The sequence below is a fragment of the Nelumbo nucifera genome, chromosome 8 (assembly GCF_055504915.1).
Source record: "Nelumbo nucifera cultivar China Antique chromosome 8, China Antique-T2T, whole genome shotgun sequence".
NCBI lineage: Eukaryota > Viridiplantae > Streptophyta > Magnoliopsida > Proteales > Nelumbonaceae > Nelumbo > Nelumbo nucifera.
In genome coordinates, this window is record NC_142656.1 from 11918175 (window position 1) to 11937687 (window position 19513).

Here is a 19513-nt window from a genome sequence, read left to right on the forward strand (position 1 = left end):
CGGTCAGCCAATGTCTCCAATTTTGTTTGTTTCTACTGTTAGGATTTCTTCGCATTTGAATCTTCTTGTGCCACCATTTTCGATTCCCTGCTGTGCTTCGCTTAGATTCATAAGGTCACTTGCAGCACCATATCGAATTACTCAAGTTCCAATAATTTCAGTTCTTCCTTGTTCATCTTCTCGTCTGCTATCTTGTTCAGTTAGAGATCTTTTCTGGCGTTTATGTCCACCCACATTAATATACTATCGTCCCTCTTCCGTTTCTTTGATCAGGGCTTACTCAAATTTGACCCCAATTCCTGCTTGTAGAAGTATAGCTTTGCCAATGTCGCCATGTTTCCTAAATTCACCCTCTGTGATCAAGGTTGGTTTATGCTTTTTCTCTTCGGAGACTCTCTCTCCATGTCAAAACGGTGATTCTAGTATAGCTGATGTTCAGGAGGAATGTCTGGGTGGTGATTCTGAAATGCTATACAAAATTATTGTGGAGAATTCTAGTGCAGGCCGGAGTATGGGAAAGGCTCTTGATCAGGCCGGCGTAAAATTGACGACCCAGTTGGTCGGTGAAGTCCTGCGAAGGCTTCGTTTTGAAGAGAAAATTGCTTTCAGATTCTTTACATGGGCTGGTCACCAAGAAGGTTATGCCCATGAAGCTCAGACTTATAATGACATGATTGATATATTATCCAGTACGAAATACAAGGTAAAGCAGTTTCGTATCGTATGTGATCTATTGGATTACATGAAGAGAAAGGAAAAGAACTCTGTGCCAGTCGAGGTTCTTCTCACAGTCTTAAGACAATATACAGAAAAGCATCTCACCCATCTTCAGAAGTTCACAAAGAAGAAGAGGATAAGGGTGAAAACTCAGCCAGAGATCAATGCATTTAACTTACTTTTGGATGCTTTATGCAAGTGCAGTCTGGTTGAGGAAGCCGAAGCTATGTTTATGAAGGTCAAGAATAAGGTCATCCCTGATGCAAACACATATAATATTTTGTTTTTTGGGTGGTGTAGAGTGAGGGACCCAACAAGAGGAATGGGGGTATTGGAAGAAATGATCAAAATGGGTTATGCTCCAGACAATTTTACGTATAATACTGCCATTGATGCGTTCTGCAAAGCTGGGATGGTTTCAGAGGCAGCTGAACTATTTGATTTCATGAAAACAAAAGGTTCAACTATGTCTTCTCCCACTGCAAAGACTTATACCATCATGATTGTAGCTCTTGCTCAGTGTGATAGAATGGAGGAGTGCTTTAAACTTCTAGCAGATATGATAAACAGTGGTTGCCTTCCTGATGTTTCAACCTACAAGGAACTGATTGAAGGGATGTGTTTGGCTGGAAAGACTGAAGAAGCTTACAAGTTCCTGGAAGAGATGGGAAACAAAGGTTACCCCACTGATATTGTAACATATAATTGTTTCCTCAAAGTCCTTTGTGACCTTAGGAAGGACAATGAAGCACTTAAGCTGTATAGAAAGATGATTGAGGTGGGTTGTGTTCCTAGTGTTCATACTTTCAACATGCTGATCATAATGTTCTTTGAGATTGGTGATCCAAATGGGGCATTTGAGACTTGGCATGAGATGGATAAGAGGGGCTGTGCACGGGATACTGATACATACTGTGTGATGATTGAAGGTTTGTTTGGTTGTGGTAAAACAGCGGATGCATGCTTTCTTTTGGAAGATGTAGTGAACAAAGGGATGAGATTGCCTTATCGGAAGTTTGATTCCTTCCTGATGCAGCTTTCAGCAATTGGTGATCTCCAAGCCATCCACAGGCTTTCAGAGCATATGAGGAAGTTCTACAACCCTGCCATGGCAAGGCGCTTTGCTTTGAGTCAGAAGCGGAAGAGTATGAGTATCCGTAGGTAGTACACTGAAAAATCAGATTGAAATATCAGACATACCTCTTGGACAAATCTAAAACCTCTCCCTCATCCTGGCATTGTGGGAACCTACTTTGGAGCCTAATACAAGGAGTCCACTTGGGAACTCTTCTGGAAGTTTGGAACTCGATATCTTCTCATCTCAGCCAAGTTCTGTATCATCATCATCATCATCATTGTCAACATCATCCATAGGCCTTGTCAACATCATCTCAGCTAAATGAATCTTGTTTTGCCATTCCGTTTTGTTCAGTTCTTCTCAGCCAAGCTCTGTAGTCAGACAAATATGGGCGTAATCAACTTATTTGCATTGAGACTGAGGTATTGAAATCATAATTTTTTCTTGCTCTTTTGGAAATAGGAAGCATTTCCTGCTTTTTCTAGCATAAAAAAGAATTATTCGAAAAGATTCATGCTTTTTAATTTTGCTTGGAGGTAGCTTTTTAATTCAAGATGTGTCAATGCTCAACTCATGAATGTGTGCTCTGCCTGCTATATAGAAGCTTGTTTCCCCTTTCTACAGTCATTCTTTCAAGTCTTAGGTTAGTTATTTTTCCGTTACATCAGGTATGAGGATTACGATCATACCTGGGAAAAGATTTTGAATGGTTCTCTAGGTTTCTTCATTTTTTAGGCCATGCCATCTATGAAGCCACAGAAGTATAAATAACAGGCCACTGGTTGTACTGGAAACTCGGTGACAATTAGTGGAGAAACCTAATCTTTATTTATTAGTATTTTTGTCCACATTGAATGTCATAATCACTACAATAAATTGATATGGCCCCCATTTTATATGACAAGTCATGAATTTCAAAGTCATCTGCACCCTTGAGTTACAGATGTCATTTTTTTATCAATGAGTTACAGATGTCATTTAACAGTTTACCTACTGGAATCATCGACACTTTTCCTACTTCCAAAGAGATCACTGTTATAAGTTCTCTCTTTTGATATTTGCAGTGCAATGTGATTTTGACATTGCCAAAGTAAAACTGCTTTGATATAGTTCAACATGTAATAAAAGCACTTAACTATTTCCTACATTATTCAGGAAAAAAGAAAATAAAAATTTTGGTCCAGAAGCTGCGATACGTTAACCTCACCATGTGGACCATCTTAATGCAGGAGAGGCAGTGGCTGCTAGCAGCAGATATTCTCAGGTGGAACCATGGCTGGTTGTTCCTATCTTGAAATTTTTCATAACCAGATCAACTTCTCAGTAAGACAAATGGTGATTTATATTTGCAATTATCACTTCAAGATGGAATGAGCAACAAATCTGCAGTTATTTCAAGAGAGTTTAGCTGCTAAATTTGATATATGGTACCTTCTGAGAAAAAGGTGCTAATTTAATCTTGGATCATTCATACAATTCTGATGCAAAGATTCTTAAATGTTCTATCTTCATTAAGCTTCCCGGCTCCGTATGTTGCACCTTACCAATAAAAAGGATTGAGGTCAACTATTCAATTTGGTAATTTTGTTTAATGTAGTGAGGATGGACATTTAAGAAGAGATAACCATGTGTAGGGGTAGACTTCTGAAGTTGCAACTTCCTTTTCCATTATTCTAAGAATTTTCTTCTTTTTACCTTGGTCCTAAAGCAACTATTGATATGTCGATGCAAGTGTCTTGCCAAAATTCTAAGCTCTATGATTCTACAAGGCATCAGACTATCTGTTATTTCTCTTACCCCTTATTGTTCTTTCTAATTTGATGATTAGAGTGTTCATTCTTCCCTAATGTGTCCATGACTCCTATGTGTTTACAAGAAATTACCCATATCTACAAATTACTATATGTTACTTTCAATCAGCATGCGCAGATAGTGGTGCATTTATTTATATTTTGGACCTCTGTTCTCTGTTTTCAGAAATGCTATATCAGAAAGTATCGGGTAGCTGAAAATGGCTTTGAGTCATTATGTTGAAGTTGGCTTGATATTGATAACTTCTTTCCCAGAGTCTGAAGCTGAGATAATCAAGACTAAATGAGAATGCTCTGTCATTGTCAACGGATATGACAAGTTATGTAATAGTATAAGACATTCTCTGGGCTATGAACCATCAAAAGCCAAATGCATTTGCTGATGATTACATTGAAAAGCTATTGTTTCTTCAGTTAGGGACAAGGGGGATTAGTAAGTGTGTTATACTCCACAGCTAGAGATGTTTCCATTTACTTGTAGCAAAAGACAAGAATTTTAGAATTTAGGCCCTAAATGGAATTTTTTGGTGATTCCATCTATTTTTTCTCTTGCCATTATGATGTCCCTTTGGAGACATCAACTACATTTAGGGCTGTCATCTTCCCTTTAGAAATGAGGCTTCTTTTTGGTTGGTTTTTCTTGACGAGGTGCTCAATATGGACAATCTGAGCCATTGGGGCATTCATTTCTAGACGTGCATCACATGCAAACCATTTCTGGAGATGCATTACATGCAAGTCAGAAAAGTTGTTGGTGGATCATTTGTTTACTATTTCCATGGGACTTCTGAACTTCAGACTGCTTTTTTTTTTCTTGACATATCATAGTTGTGTCCTTTCCTTGTCTATGATGTTAGCCTTTCTTGGCCTTTGGCTCCAGTGGGCCATAAGGGCTCTATCCCTTGGACTAAGGCGTTGTTTATTCTTTTGCAACAGAAGAATTTTGAAGGTATAGAAGAGTCTTTTCATGTACTTTTGCAGGGGCAGCTATGGAATGGCTATGGAATGGCTTTCATTTTTAAATATTTTGTGGCACCATCCACATGAATTTTATTTGTAACTAACCTCCTATTTTTGGGTGCACAGGGTTGTAGACTAGAAGGTTCTTTGTGGACCTTGCAGCCTTTTCTGTATATCTCTATGCTTCTGTATTATTGATGAAACCTTTTCTAATTGCCATTTGGGGGAGAAAAGATGGAAATAAAAAACCTTCTTTTTCTGATGAATAGGAAAGAAAGAAAGAACCTTTTTGGCACTGCCTCTTGACAATATGTTAAAACAACAAAGATGTACCGTAGGGTACAATTTTATGATTCTAAATAGACAAATGCTTTGGAAATCCTTGTCTTCTGATAGCCCGAAGACACAAAAATTGGAATTGTAGTAACACACTATGAAGAGGTGGCAGATATAGCAGTTTGATTTCCTGATTGGGTTTTGGTAGCTGCTTCATTGGTCTGGTTAATCAAAGATACAAAAATTGTATCACCTGAACCCTTTCCAGCTTGCCTGGACATATGCAAAATCTGATATTCACCCAAGAACCAACCCAAACTGCATAAATCCTGATTGCCACTCTGATTAATTCTGATGGCTAATTTCATTACTTTGGTTGAAGATAGATTTTCAACCTTGCGGAGAAGTGCAATGGGCATCTAGAGCACCTGAAAAGGCCATTACAGAATGTTGTTCTTGGCTATCTGGAATCTTGGGAAAGTGGATGGATACAAACCTAACCTTTGTTATGCCTTTGGGGCGGGTGGGGGGGCGTGGACCTTTGGTATCCTTTGCCTTTGTAAAAAAAAAAAAAGGCTAATTGACCAAATGAAGTGGGTTAGTTTGTATAGGTATCAGGGTCTATTGGGGTGAAACTTGTACTATGAGTAAAGGATGCAAAAGAACACTAGAAGAGTCTTGGGATAATTACCAGAAAGGTATGATTATTATTTTAATTCCTTATGCCACCCAAGGATAGTGTAGGGAAGTCTTTGCAGTTGGAAGTTTGAACTAATTTTTCTCATTTTTAAAGCTATTTCCACCAAGTTCTAAATCTAATATAAACCCCATTTCATGGTACTTTAATACTTTATCAATTATGAACAAAATAGCAAGATGACAACTGGCTGGTTGGTAAGGTCTCCAGTTGGTTGTAGCGGAGGTTTGGGATTGAACCCCACTTACACCAGGGTTAGGGGGTTATGATAAGTCTAGATACACAATCTAGAGTTTGAGGGCATTCCCCATCCATCAATTCCATCAACTTGGTTGGTAAGGAAAACCCAACATTTTTTCTTCATATTATTGCAGGTAGGCCATGATTTTGCAACAAATGAAACCAATGCCAAGGCAAATCATTGTTTTCTCAGATTACTTGATTATATGTTGGGTTTTCCTTTTAATTCTCAGGACAGGGGTTGTGAATAACTGGTATTCTCATGAAGCCATCTCAAAGACTCAAAGTCTGGGCTGCCCTGGAAGAAACCAAACTATCCACCCTCTTACACCCCTATGGCTAGAAGAGAAAGTCCATGGTCTCTGCTCGACATTGATTTCTTGAAATTAAATACTGGTACTGCTTGGATCCCTAGAACGGCTAGAGTTGGACTGGGTGCAATTGTGGGAAACCATAGAGGTGATCTAATTTGCTTTATGCACCCTATTCTCCCCTGCATATCAGCTTTTGTAGCAGAAGCTTTAGCATTGAGACCATTTCTATGAGGATATCAAAACTAATATTTGAAGTGGACATCCCTCTAGCTAATTCAAGACATCAATGCATTGACTAAGCCAGCTTACTCCTCACTTAAATATCCTTTAGGACATTCGCTCCCTTTCACTCAATTTTTATGTTATATTTTCAAAGATCAAAACAAGTTGCTAACAGTATAGCTGAGAGAGCTCTTTATAATCCTTTGGCCTGTTTTTTTTTCCTATTTTTTTTTTTTTTTGCTTCTGATGGCAGCGAGTCCTTCGGTCTTTAGTCCTGCTTTTATGTTACCTTTGGGGTTGCAATTTGTAATCGCTTCTGATTGCCCCTCATCTTTGGAGTGAATCTTTGATAGGTTATGTAGGTTTTTGGCAATTGGCACCAATGCTGTTGCTTCGAAAAACAGTGTCACATCAGCACTAGACCTGTTCATGGGCCGGGTTCGGGCCGGGCTTTGACTCTTTATTAACAAAAAACTGTTAGGCCCGAGCCCGAGCCCGGCCCGACCAACGGGCCTATAACTTGGGCCCGAGCCCGGCCCTGATAAAAAACCCGAAGCCCGACCTAATAAAAGAAATTCAAAATTTTCCCTATTCAATTGGACATTTTTTATTTTAATTTAGATGTTTTTCCCCTATTTAAATGAACAATGAGCCTACAAGTGAATCAATGACCTTCTCAAATCAAAAAAATTATTCAAATAGACATCACATAGGGTTTTTACTTAGTTTTAACTATAGGTCGGGGCGGATTTACTTAGGTTTAACTATAGGTCGGGCCGGGCTTTTTGGCCCGAGGTTAAGCCCGCGAGCCAAAAAGCCTGTTCAAGCCCGTCCGGGGGTCGGGCCGGGCCGGGCCGGCCCGTCGGGCCACCCGGCCCATGAACAGGTCTAATCAGCACCATGTCTGAAAGTCCATTTTTTATAAAACGACTTTATTTGGTTAACCTTCTTTTCATTTTAAACATTTTCTTAGACCATGCCTTAAAATCAGGGAAGGTGTGGTTTGGTGTTTTCTTGTGCCTATGTGGCAGCAACAGTAATGTCACCAAATAGAAAATCCGGGGAAAAAAACGTTTTCTGAAAAAAAAAAAACATGCCTATGCAGCACCCTTTTCTGAGAAATGGCATTAGTTCCAAACACCACTTAAATCTATCTACCAAAAGAATGAAAAGAATATAGTTTCAAACTTTCAATAAGCTTAGCTTCATCTTATACAATTTAATTTTTTCAACAATCAAATATTAAAAATGAAATTTCTCATATGTTTAGTTTCGTATCAAATGCATGATGCAAAATTGAGAAATAAAATTTTACTTTCTGATCACATCCTTTCTCATCCCATCTGCAACCAAATGCACTTAAAATCTAAAACCATAGGAATTTGGAATTAAAGGGAATTTCATTTACCCCCACTTCATAAAATCTTATATCATCATATTTTGTAGAGTTGGGGAATTGATGCCAATACAAAGAGGGATATAATGTGATAATTGAGGGTTTTGAAAGTCTTAAATTGTCATGAATCTAGGTGAAGTAAAAATTTTTGGGGTGGTTTTTGGTGAAATTTTCCTTTCAACTAAACAAGGTTTTTAAAACTGAATCGAACAATGATCCGTTTAGGGGTCCGGTTCCCAGGTCAAACAGTCCAACCATTCGAACTGAATGGATGGCCTGCTCTGATTAAAAAAATGGCCAAAATTTGTTGAATGGTTTGAACGGTTCGACTGCCCATATCAATAGTTTGTTGATTAAATCAATAGTTTTTTGGCCAAAATGACGGTTCTGAGGTAAAATGGATGACTGATTTCCAGTTTTTCCGGTACGGTTCAGTTTTGAAAACCATGCAATTGAATACCGATCTATTAATTTGATGGTTTTGATTGATTGGTTAAATGTAAAAAGTTGCTGGAAAACTGATATGAATATTCTTACAAACAAATTGGGGAAAAAAATCATAAAAGAATACAGAAATTTTGATCCCAGTCCTATTAGTGACGAATCAGGATTTGCTCCTTACTCATCCTCACAACATTACATTCCTTACACGGAGACCAGATCTGCTCCTCACATGGGGCGCCTCACACCAACCTCACATGTACATCCTACCATGCATTGGGAATTTCTCCCATGCTTATAAGTTATTATTCATGGGAGATGGGAGATGTTCCCAATGCATAGTGGATGTGCCTATGAGGTGCCCCTGTTTGAGGAGCACATCCTGTTCCCCTTATACCAACCTCACAGCATTACAGCCGTGCATTTAGGGGTGTAAATGGATCGAATTCGAATCGGATCAGGCAATATCCGAATTCAAATCCTATTAGAAAATCCAATATCCGAATTCGATTTGATATTCGATGGATATTGAAAAATAATATCCGAATTCGAATCCGATTAAATATCCGAATATTCGATTCGATTCGAATTTGATTAATTAATTATTTTAGATAATTCATAAATATGTACAATAAATATTTTATTGATATAAAGTATATAAATTATATAAAATATTTCGTATATTATATATAATAATTAAATAATCGTTCGAATTCAAATATTTATCAAATCGAATCAGGTCATATCTGAATTCGAATCTGATTAACTATTCGATAAGAATAGGATATCCGAATTCGATCGATTAGATATTCGAATTATCCGAATTCGATTCAATTATGCCAAATATTGAATTCGAAATCGGATTTTCGAATACCGTTGACACCCCTATGTGCATTGGGAGGTTTGTGACAATGCATAGTTGTCAATGTATAGTGAGGTTTGTGTGAGGTGCAAGTACAATTCCGTTAGTGAGTGAACCCCATGAACATTAGAATGTGTAAATTGTAACACTGGGGTGGAGGTTTGTGACAAGGTTCAAAATAGCGATATGTATATGGCCGACATGTATCGTATTGGGAGTTTCCCGATATGCCCCTACAGAGAGTGTATCAGGGTTTTGACTAGTTCAAGGGGTGGAAGGACCTTAAATCGGCCCCTCTAAATCAGATTTGAAAAAAAAAACAAAAAAACTACCTATATTGCCTGATACACCTCTAACGACGTATCAATATTTTGAACCTTGGTTTGTGATACATAGTCCACTTAACAAACTCTAGTGATCAACTAATCAATATTAATCCTTAATCCTATTTTTATTGAAAAAGCAGTCTAAATTGAATCAATAAAATCAAAACAAATAGGAAAATTGGTGTTTAGAAAACCGAATGGGATTGATCTATTGGATGGGTTAAATCGTAATCCAAGCCTTCGACTGGTTTAGCAAATTTGGGTAAAAAACCGGCCATGTGGAAAAGATACTACTTGTCCAAAGGCGGGAGACTTGCCTTAATCAAAGCTTCTTTGGCAAACTTGCCCACATACTATCTCTTGTCCTTTTCGAATGCCAACCAAAATTGTCAATTAGCTTGAAAGACTTCAAAGAAATTTTATGTGGGAGGGAAGTGGGGAAAAGGGACCCCATCTTGTGAATTGGTCCCAAGTGTGCAATTCTAAGGAGGAAGGTGGTTTGGGAATAGGTCATTTGAGAGGAAAAAAAAACACAGTTCTTCTAAGGACATAAACCCTTGGAAAGCTATACTCTCAACCTACCGAAATTTCATATCCTTTATCAGGTACAAAATAGGAAATGGGAATAAAATAAATTTTTTGACTGATATTTGGTGGGGTGACTCTACCTCGGCTGAATCCTTTCCTCGCCTCTATAGCCTTACCCGAAACAAAGAAGCTCCCATCTCCCTTGTCCTAGCCTCACATCACTCCTAGTACAACTAGAACCTAGACTTTAGAAGACCCCTAAGAGAAAATGAACTTGAGGAAATATCTAGATTCCTTTACACTCTCAGAGAAGTGTACCTTTCCCCAAACACCCCTAACACTCAAGTCTGGACCCTATACCCAGTAGGTAAATTCTCAACCAAGTCCTACTTCAGGGCTCTAATCAAGAAATATCAGTTAATTGAACTTTTCCTATTTAAGACAATTTGGTGCACTCGCATTCCTGCAAGAGTTTGCTTTTTTGCATGGGAAGCTAGTCTGAAGAAGATCAACACTTTGGATCTTCTCTCTAGAAAAATAACCAAAGAAAGTCCTATTTATCCCCTCATGTTTGTTGTTTGTGTTTAAAAGCCAGGGAACCAGCCAATCGCATTCTGATCCATTGTGAGGAAACCAGAAATTTTCTAGAATTTCTTTCTCAAAATTTTCAATTTTAGTTGGACATTCTTCAAACATGTGATAAACTGTCTCAAACAATGGACAACAAGAAGGTTAAGCAAAAGAGGAAGGATTCTATGGATTTCCGTAGCACATGCCATCTTATGGAGCATCTGGGAAGAAAGAAATAACCAAATCTTCAACAACAGAGAAAGAAACTTTGAGGAGCTTTTATCTATCATTTCTCATAGAATTTTCGTTTGAACCTCCAACTCAGAGCATTTTAAAGGAGTACCACTTTTTGACCTCTAAAGAAATGCTGCAGAATTTATGTTCTCCAAACACCAATCCTTAATCCTCCCTACCCCACATTCTTCTTTGGCATAAGGGGAGATAACCTTGTAATTTGATGGAAGTGCATTTGGAAAACCAGGTGCAACAGTAATTGGTGGAATTTTCAGAAGAAGAGATGGCACATATATTTGGGCTTTCAGTGGACCAATAGGGATAGCCTCTTCAACAAAGGCTGAAATTATGGCAGCACTAACTAGAACCTGGGTCTTTAGAACATCACCATAAAAGGAGATTCAGCAAATATAATCAGGTGGCTTGCTGACTTTGGCAGTGGGCCATGGTCTTTAGCTCATTTTTTGACTAAAGCAAGGGATATCCTTCTCAACCTAAATGCAGATCTGGGTTGGATCCCTATGGAGCTAAACACTGATGTGGATGGTCTAGCAAAAGCTGATGCTCATAGGGATGTCTTGTTTAGAGTTGTAATTTCTGTGTACATCTTCTTATGTGCCCTTTATTTCTTTAATAAAGTTACCATATTTTTCAAAAAAAAAAAAAATCAGTCAGAACTGCCTAACCATTGAGTTGAACCGAAAAACTAATCAATCTGTATTGGTTTTAGAAAATTGGCATTTTTTTTGTGAAAGATTTTAACACAAAATGCAAACATCTAAAAACTATAACTTTGTACTCTAATATCCAACTATAATGATCTTTTTTTATTCTAAATAATTTGTTGAGATTTACATATTCCCAAAAGTGCCTTGTCCCACTATTTCTTGGCCTCAAATCTTAATTTTTAATATAAAAATTTTAAATTAAAATAAAAAATGTTATAGAAGAATATAATTATATAATTTAACATTTAATTATAATTGATATTATTATGTATTATACATATAGTCGATACCCATAGAGGAGAGTTCGCATCAATGCTCCACAGGCGCCCCAACCAATCGAACACATGTGCGAAGCTAATGGGATGGACGATGGACGTTAGTTCGTCCTATTAGCTCCAAAATTCACCCAAATCCCCCCATTCCCGCTCTAGACTCGAGACTCGATTTCTTCGGGCTAAGGTCGGAATCCATAGCTTCTCCAACACCGACGATCCTTCTGATAGTCACACCGTCCGGAGGTAATGTACACGTCTCGCTCGCTCGCTCTCTCTCTCATCCTTTGATATTATTATTATTATTTTTTTCTTTCACTACAAAACAGACAAGGGGAGTAACCCACCACCGGTGACCACCGGCGACATTAAACAGGTGCGTTTTTTTTTTTCTCTTCCTTCTACTCTATGTTTTTTCATTTGTATTTTACCCAAAACGGTTATACTGTTATATGTTGCTGAACATCCGAAGATGAGGGTTTTTTCTATGTCATCACCAGCGAACCATTTTTTTGGGGTTTTGTTTTGCCTTTGTTCCACAATCTCTGGACCTTTTGAGACAATGAAAACAAAGGAGATCATATAAAGATTTTGCACCATGTATCTCTAAGATTAAGCACAGTGTATCCCTGAAGATTTTGCACACCATGTTTATTGTCAATTTGAAAGGAAAACAAAGAAGATCGTATATAGATAATAGTCATAATACAAGTATACAATAATGAAGCCAAGCAAAAAATCCAAGCTTTTTGCAACAGATATTTTATCAAACGATTCGAGCTAGCTGAGACAGACAACCACATAAAACTCTTGATCTGGTCAAACCCATCAAACCCCCCTTTGTCATCCTTAAAAGAGAAATCCAGACAACCTCAGCATATAAAATAAACCATGACCAACCTTAGTATTACCATCTCCTTCTATAAAAATAGCTGAGATTAGAAATGATAGAATTGATGCATCAATGACAAGCCCATCTGCCAAAAAAAGTATGTTGTCAGTGGTCGCCGGTGATGGCCAATGGTGGGTTCCTCCCCTTGTCTATTTTGTAGTGAAAGAAAAAATAATATCAAATGATAAGTGTGTGTGTGTGAGAGAGAGAGAGAGGGACATCACCTCCGTACAGATTGTTGGCGCCGGAGAAATTGTGTATTTTGAGCTCTGGCGTGAGGAAGTCGAGTCTCAAATCCAAAGCAGGAATGGGGGGAATTGGGTGATTTTGGAGCTAACGGGACAAGCTAATGTTTGTCTTGTTAGCTCTGCACGCATGAAGGAAGGAGTTCGTACGTAGGGGTGCAAATGGATCGGATCATGATCCGATCCGAGATCTGGTCCTATTTGGTCGAATTCAATTCATGGTCCGACATTCGATCTTCAGATCGAATCCTATGAACTGATCAGAAACCGGATTGAATTTGGATCACCCCCTATCTGATCCGATGTGTTATATATTTATAAATATAAATATATATGCTATTTATTTATTTATAAATATATTATTTATACTGTATTTTTATTAATTTGTTATATTATTTATTTTTTTTATAAAAAAATGTATATATATGATGAAAATAATTAAAAAATACTTGTATTTTTTATTTTTTCTTTATTTAATTTATTAATTTTTAAAGAAAACAAGTCGGATCAAATCAGATCCAAAGATTTGATAGGATTCGAATTCAGATCAAGTCCTATTAGATCCAATTGGATCTTCGAATTGGATTGTATCAGAGATGAACAGTGTTGGATCGGAGTCGAATATACCCTGATTTGAATCCAATCCAATCCGTTTGCATCCTTATTCGTATGAGAGGATAGTTGTCGATGTTCGATTGTTTGGGGCGCTCGAGTGTCACGAGGCTTGTCGTTGAGGCCCCGTGCTATGCTCTAAGGTGTCGAGAAAGGCTATGAAACAAAGCCACAAGCAATAAAAGCAACAATGATGGCACACAAATTAGTCAAAATGCACTTTATATTGCATTAAAAGCTGGCAAACAAAAGCACACAAGTTTGTGTTAAGGAGATTTCGTGCTTAACCTTTATATGGTATTAACACCACTCTGACAAAAGGAAACATCAATATTGGTAAAAAAAAACATACTAATAATTATAACAACGCCATTGGCATTCCCCCCATACAAAATACATATATTGCCCCACCCAAGACACTCGAATGGCATGATGTGGGCACGGTGGATGGCATTTGATGGTGCGACAAAGATTTCACTTGTGACAGTCTCCTCCACTCAATTCAGTCTCTGTCCTTGAAGATTGGCTTCTGCTTGTTGCTTGGGTCTTGGATGGTAGGCTTGAAGGTGCTTATTATGTTGAGGAAACCTATGGAAAGGTCCTAAGTTAAGTCCTTGGATAGCGGCTTGAAGGTAAGTCAGGCGTGACTTGGGTTAGCTTGCACTACTAGCTAAGGTAAAAATTGGTGCAAAAGTTGAATTTGGATTAAAAGGGTGGTGGACATTGAGGGTGTTCCCCAAGGTTCTCTCCTTGTAGGATTACTATATGGGTTGGATGGAGGCTGGGTGTTGGAATGATTCCTATTGTATTAGTGTCACTCTCTTCCCATGTTGGTGTTAGAGTTGGCCTTGGGTCTTCTTTTGGGCCCATCACTTGAGGGCGCATATGGCTTCTATTGCGGCTATGGCAGTGTTGGTGCTGTCCTCTTCCTAGAGATGTCACGATCACTTTTGGTGGTAGTGTCTATGGTTGTTGTTGCATATCTCTTTGATGTCACTTGATATAGGGTTGTAGAGGTGTAAATCGGGCTAGGCCGCCTGCGGCCCAACATGGCTTGATTCGATGGTTCACGAGCCGTGCCGCGGCTCGGCACGATTGTATGGGCCAATGGGCTGTGTTGGGCTTGGGGTTTCAGGTCAGTGGTTTGGGCCGGCATGGCCTGCATTGTTGTGGCCTTGGCACTGCCTGGCCAGTAGCACGACTTGGCCCGTCCGAAGAACTAGCCGTTGGAGACCCCCTCAACGGCTAGTTTCAACTTTTTTTGGGGGTTTTTTATAGAAATACCCCCAACAACTGTAAACAGCTATATAGGGGGGTATTTATGTATTTTGGCTTCGAGGGAGATAAAATGACAATAATGCCCCCCAACAACTATAAATAGTCTCAAGAGAAGCGCTGAACTGATCTTCTTGGACAAAAGAGATGACAAATGCAACGAAGGTTTTTGTGCCGTTTAACATATGATTTCCTTAAGGTTTTAAAAACCGGATCGGACACGAAACCGTTTTGGGGACCAGCTTCCGCATTGATGGTCCGACCGTCTGGTTCGAACAAATGGTCCATTTTGATTTAACAAAAATGAGTAAAATTAAAAAAAAAAAGGCAAAAACTGTCATCTCGGTTGATGGGTTAACGGTTTGACCACCCAAGTCAGCGGGTCGCTAACCAAATCAACAATTTTTGGCCCAAGAGTGGCTTTGGGGTGAAATGGAACCAATTGCCTGATCAGTTCCTGGGTCAACCAGTCCGACCATCCAGCTTGCACTGGTTTCATTTGTGGAGTTGGCATTAGTGCCCCACACTCGTGTCACAAGTGAATTCTTCGTTGTGCTATCAGTGCCATCCATTGTGCCTACAACATGCCATCTGAGCGTCTTTGAGTGTGTCTTAGGTGGGGCAATATATGCATTTTGTAGTAATTATTAGTATATTTTTTAGCATTGTCGATGTTTCCTTCTGTCTCTCCCCCAAAAGCCTTACTCTTTGAGGGGAGGTAGGTAGTTGAATGGTGTCAATAATGTGCAAAGGTTAAGCACGAGGTCCCCTCGACCAAATTTGTGTGCTTGTGCTTGTTATCTTTTAATGCAATACAAAGTGCTTTTTGACTAATTTGTGTATCATCGTTGTTGCCTTTGTTGCTTGTTGCTTTGTTTCATAGGCTTTCTTGACACCTTCGAGTGCCGCACGAGGCCTCGATGACTAGTCTTGTGATAGTTGGTATCAGAGCTAGGTTGCTCATTCTTAGTCATTTGACCTGCAATGCAAGCAACACCATAAAGCACAATAGGGACATTATGGAGGAGATTGAGCATGGGCTCTCTCCATCCCATGAGATCGATGATGCACCCGTTGATGACATCATCAAAGACAAAACAGCAAAGACCAAAACATCAAAAGCAAGCAAGCGCAAGAAATCCACTAACAAGCATGCAACTATCAAAAGGAAGATCGTTTTAATATTTAGCTGTTTTTAGTGTTTTTCAATTTGTTAGATGATGAATGGGATGATCCCTAGCATTTAATAAGCCTCTAGTAAGAAAAGGCAAATCTTAAATTAAGGAATTTGTGCAGAAAGCTGTGGGTAAACTACTGTCTTGGGTGTCGGCAACGTAGGAATTTAAAAATCAGAATTTGAGATTGTTGTTTAGTTCTCAGACTTGGATGCATTTGTAATCTGAGGTGGCTCTAGGCAGCCTTTACTGGCCTAGGCTCCTTTGTACTGTTATTTGATTTAATAAAATACCTTACCTTTTACAAAAAAAAAAAAAATTAAGGAATTTGTGCAAATACATGTATCCTTTTTTGTCTTTTTTGTGTATAGGTTCATCATATGCCCTGGATCACGTGGATAGCATTAAAGGATCCATTATATATTTAGATCTTGTATGTGCTTCATATTTTATTTTTCCCACTATGTTTTCATTTTGGGCATTATTTTGATGTTATATAACTTGAATTTGAATTGAGTAATGAACTGTTTTATCCAAATGGGATATAAAATGCTTTAGTTGATGACTTTCTATTTGTGATGTTGCTTTTGATTTCTCCATGATTTTAGTTTTTGGTAAATCTAAATACATGATTTTAGTTTTTTTTTTTTTGGTGTTGTATTTGCAAGTTGATTTCCTACTTATGATGAAATCCCCCTTCCAATAATTAAAGCTACAGGTCTCTTGTTAAACATTAGATTGGTAGGCCAGCAGTTGATGTGAACCAGCCTGTAGTAGTTTACCATAAAATACACCCCTCCAGTGCAAGGAAAGTGCAATAAACCTTTTCACCAATCACAAATTAAAAAGTTAGAAGACTCGTACGTTTTTTGAGAAATTATTGATAAGCCACTAATGGGTTCTAAAATCATATTTTTTTAGGAATTTTGGAAACTTAATGGATTCTCAAAGCCAAAACACTTCATTGCAGAGACTTCATCATGTGGAGAAGGTAATAGAACCTAAAAAACAAGGAAAATAAATGTTTCTATTCAAATGATACTCTGTGGTGTGTTTCCCAATAAGGAGGAAATTCTCTTTGATTTCTCAGAGAATCATCAGGGTTTTGGAGCTTGCTGGTAGTGTAATGGATGAGCTTTCAAACTCAACTGGTCCACGGATAGAAATTCTTAACAACCATTGTCGTGAGTTTATGCAGTCGATCAAGGTTTGTATCTTTTTGGTTATTTATGTACAAATCCGAATATTTGTTGATCTATTTGTCATGATTAGTTTCTTATTAATAAAAGGAATTTGAGCTTCCATAGGCCTGAGCAGGAGACAAAATTGGGATGTGATTTATGTTATTTATTAAGTTTATCTACTTATAAAAAACAATTTATATACATCCACATGTCTATACTCTGTAAGGCTTAAACTTGTAAGTTCAATGTCAATTTAGTTATTTTAAGTATGTAAATGTAAGCTCAGTTCCTCCCAACATTTGTACTTTTGTTCCCCCTTTCTCCCCAAAAAGAAGAGATGTGAGTATCTTCTGATTCTATCTCACAGACAGTTCAAGCATAACTTGTTGAGCTGGTGCTTGTGTCTTAGGCCTCATTATTTCTTTAGGCTGAGAACCAACTGTTGACCTAGATTTTTAGTCAATTTTCTTGGTTGGACTGATGCCAACAAGGCAACAATAATGACAAAGATGATTATGATGAGTTTTTCTGACTTGGGTGAGTGGAATTTATTTAGATTCGGTTAGTTATCTATTTTAAAGTGTTTCAGAGTTTAAAATTTAGAAATAGTCACAAAGCAATTCTTACAGTGCTCTATAATTGTCAATCTTTCTAGTAGTGAGAGGGAAGTAGTTGGTTGTTGCTTACCACTTAAATTGAAAGACACATTTGGTTCAATGGATTTAAGATCTTCAGTTGGTTGATGTGCATGAAACCAAGCTTTATGGATGAATTTTAAAACTTTCTCCTTGCATACTCTAACATTTTCTTTGATAGCGGTGGGTATTTAGTACTCTGGTTTTATCCATTGATAACAGTGGAGCTGTGGAAGACTAATATGTATTCCATGCTTTAGAATTTAGATGGATCCTCAGAGGTTACATCTGACTACAAGCCAGCTAATCTTGCTTTGTTCAACTAAACTATGACCCCGTGGTTTGAGGTTGAACCAAGTTTTATCCCTTGTAGACGTACACAAAGATCAATTTGTTCTGGATCATGGCTGCTATTCTATTTTATTGGATACCATCTCATTAATGCAAATCCTTTTAAAATCAGATCAGTCATAAAGTGCTCAGCCTGGAGCTCATTATCCTAACAATATTTAAGCTTGATCCTCTTTTCTGCCCACATATATCTAGTTACTTGGGGTTTATTTCAACCCCCATAGTTTTAACACTATGGCTCTTATTGAACCTTGATTCTTCCAACCATTGGCTGTTGCTGCCGGAATATAAAGATTTTAAGCACTTGATGCATTATGTCAGGACATCCAAGTGACATTGCGGGAAGAAATCAAAAGTGCATGCGAGTATCGTCCATTTGAGAAGTGCGATTACAGTTCAAGAATATCCAACGAGATCTGTTTCAAGAAGCTGGAATATGTCATTGAGCAGTTAGATGGCATGAAACAAAGCATTGATCAATATTATGGTGCAGTCTGATGAACTGTGACGTGCAAGTTCCAACATCATAAGCAGTTAAACACACTTCCTTCCAACCCCTTTTATGTACTGTCCAATTTAGACATCTTCCTTCTCTGTCCAATTTACAAGTCCCACTATGCTTTACTAGTTTGTTAGTCATGTCCAACAAAGAGTATTCATTGAGTACCTTATTACTCTGGATTTCCTACAAGAATTATATACTATGGTTTTCCAACAAAGATGCAGTTGTATTTGATTACCAATTTACCATGTTACTACGGATTTGTCATCTGTGTGTAGTGTAGGAGTTGGATTCTCAAACCGCTGAATGTAATGCACATATTGCATGTTGGTTAATCTACTTTTAGTTTAGGGTCAGTTTGGAAGGAGTACAAATGCAAATTTGTAGAGTGTAAAACCTTGTATTTTGTATTATTTTGTATGTATTTGCACTCTACAAATTTGCATTTGTACTCCTTCCAAACTGAGCCTTAGGGATGTATACTTAAAAACCTTCCTTGAGGTACAATGCCAAATTCTACAAGTATCAGATACTTAGGATTGTATCAGCCTTTTAAGTTGATAGAAGATCATCTACCACCTTTCCTTCACTAGCGCCAACCCCAACCCCAAGCAACCTCAGCTGGTTTGCCTTGGATGATATATATAACCATGCCAACATGATTGCCAGTTTTCGGCCATATCAATGTCATCATTAAAGGGAGTTACTGGTTCAACCACATAGTCATGATATCAAATTGTCCTAATTCAAACTTGATCCCATGTGGGGTGATCTGAATTTGACTCGATTTCCAACCCAAAATTTGATTAGTTTATAATTGAATCAAATATGGATGCACTCCTCCTATTCAATTCAATTTTGAGCATATATGCTTAAGTTTTACATTGTATCAATCAATAAAGGGTTTGTGTGTGTGAAGGCAAAACACATTTCATTCAATTTAGCAGTGGGAACTAAAAATTCAGGAACA

At 38.0% G+C, this 19513-nt stretch overlaps 2 protein-coding genes across 5 annotated transcripts; both read left to right on the forward strand.

Moving 5' to 3' along the window:
• Window positions 1–4858, forward strand: LOC104592274 (Pentatricopeptide repeat (PPR) superfamily protein). Of its 2 annotated transcripts, XM_010251550.2 has the most exons (3): window positions 1–2217; window positions 3025–3240; window positions 3773–4858. In XM_010251550.2, the coding sequence occupies exon 1, from the start codon at window positions 11–13 to the stop codon at window positions 1880–1882; it is 1872 nt and encodes a 623-aa protein (XP_010249852.1). In that variant the 5' UTR covers window positions 1–10; the 3' UTR covers window positions 1883–2217; window positions 3025–3240; window positions 3773–4858. The 2 variants fall into 2 exon arrangements, with proteins under 2 accessions (XP_010249852.1, XP_088749640.1); XM_088893514.1 differs by lacking the exon at window positions 3773–4858 and having other exon boundaries at window positions 2951–3590.
• Window positions 4859–11707: 6849 nt separating this feature from the next.
• LOC104592276 (mediator of RNA polymerase II transcription subunit 11) lies at window positions 11708–18810 on the forward strand. Of its 3 annotated transcripts, XM_010251553.3 has the most exons (5): window positions 11709–11918; window positions 12002–12048; window positions 16793–16862; window positions 16962–17078; window positions 18363–18810. In XM_010251553.3, the coding sequence occupies exons 3-5, from the start codon at window positions 16809–16811 to the stop codon at window positions 18537–18539; spliced, it is 348 nt and encodes a 115-aa protein (XP_010249855.1). In that variant the 5' UTR covers window positions 11709–11918; window positions 12002–12048; window positions 16793–16808; the 3' UTR covers window positions 18540–18810. The 3 variants fall into 3 exon arrangements, with proteins under 3 accessions (XP_010249856.1, XP_010249855.1, XP_088748631.1); XM_010251554.3 differs by lacking the exon at window positions 12002–12048 and having other exon boundaries at window positions 11708–11918; XM_088892505.1 differs by lacking the exons at window positions 11709–11918; window positions 12002–12048 and adding an exon at window positions 16282–16304.
• Window positions 18811–19513: the final 703 nt, after the last annotated feature.

Coding starts and splice junctions, on each gene's coding strand:
- LOC104592274 (XM_010251550.2), top strand. CDS start 11: ATGTCTCCAATTTTGTTTGTTTCTACTGTTAGGATTTCTTCGCATTTG.
- LOC104592276 (XM_010251554.3), top strand. CDS start 16,809: ATGGATTCTCAAAGCCAAAACACTTCATTGCAGAGACTTCATCATGTG. Junction 16,863..16,961: donor GACTTCATCATGTGGAGAAG/GTAATAGAACCT, acceptor TTGATTTCTCAG/AGAATCATCAGGGTTTTGGA. Junction 17,079..18,362: donor AGTTTATGCAGTCGATCAAG/GTTTGTATCTTT, acceptor GCATTATGTCAG/GACATCCAAGTGACATTGCG.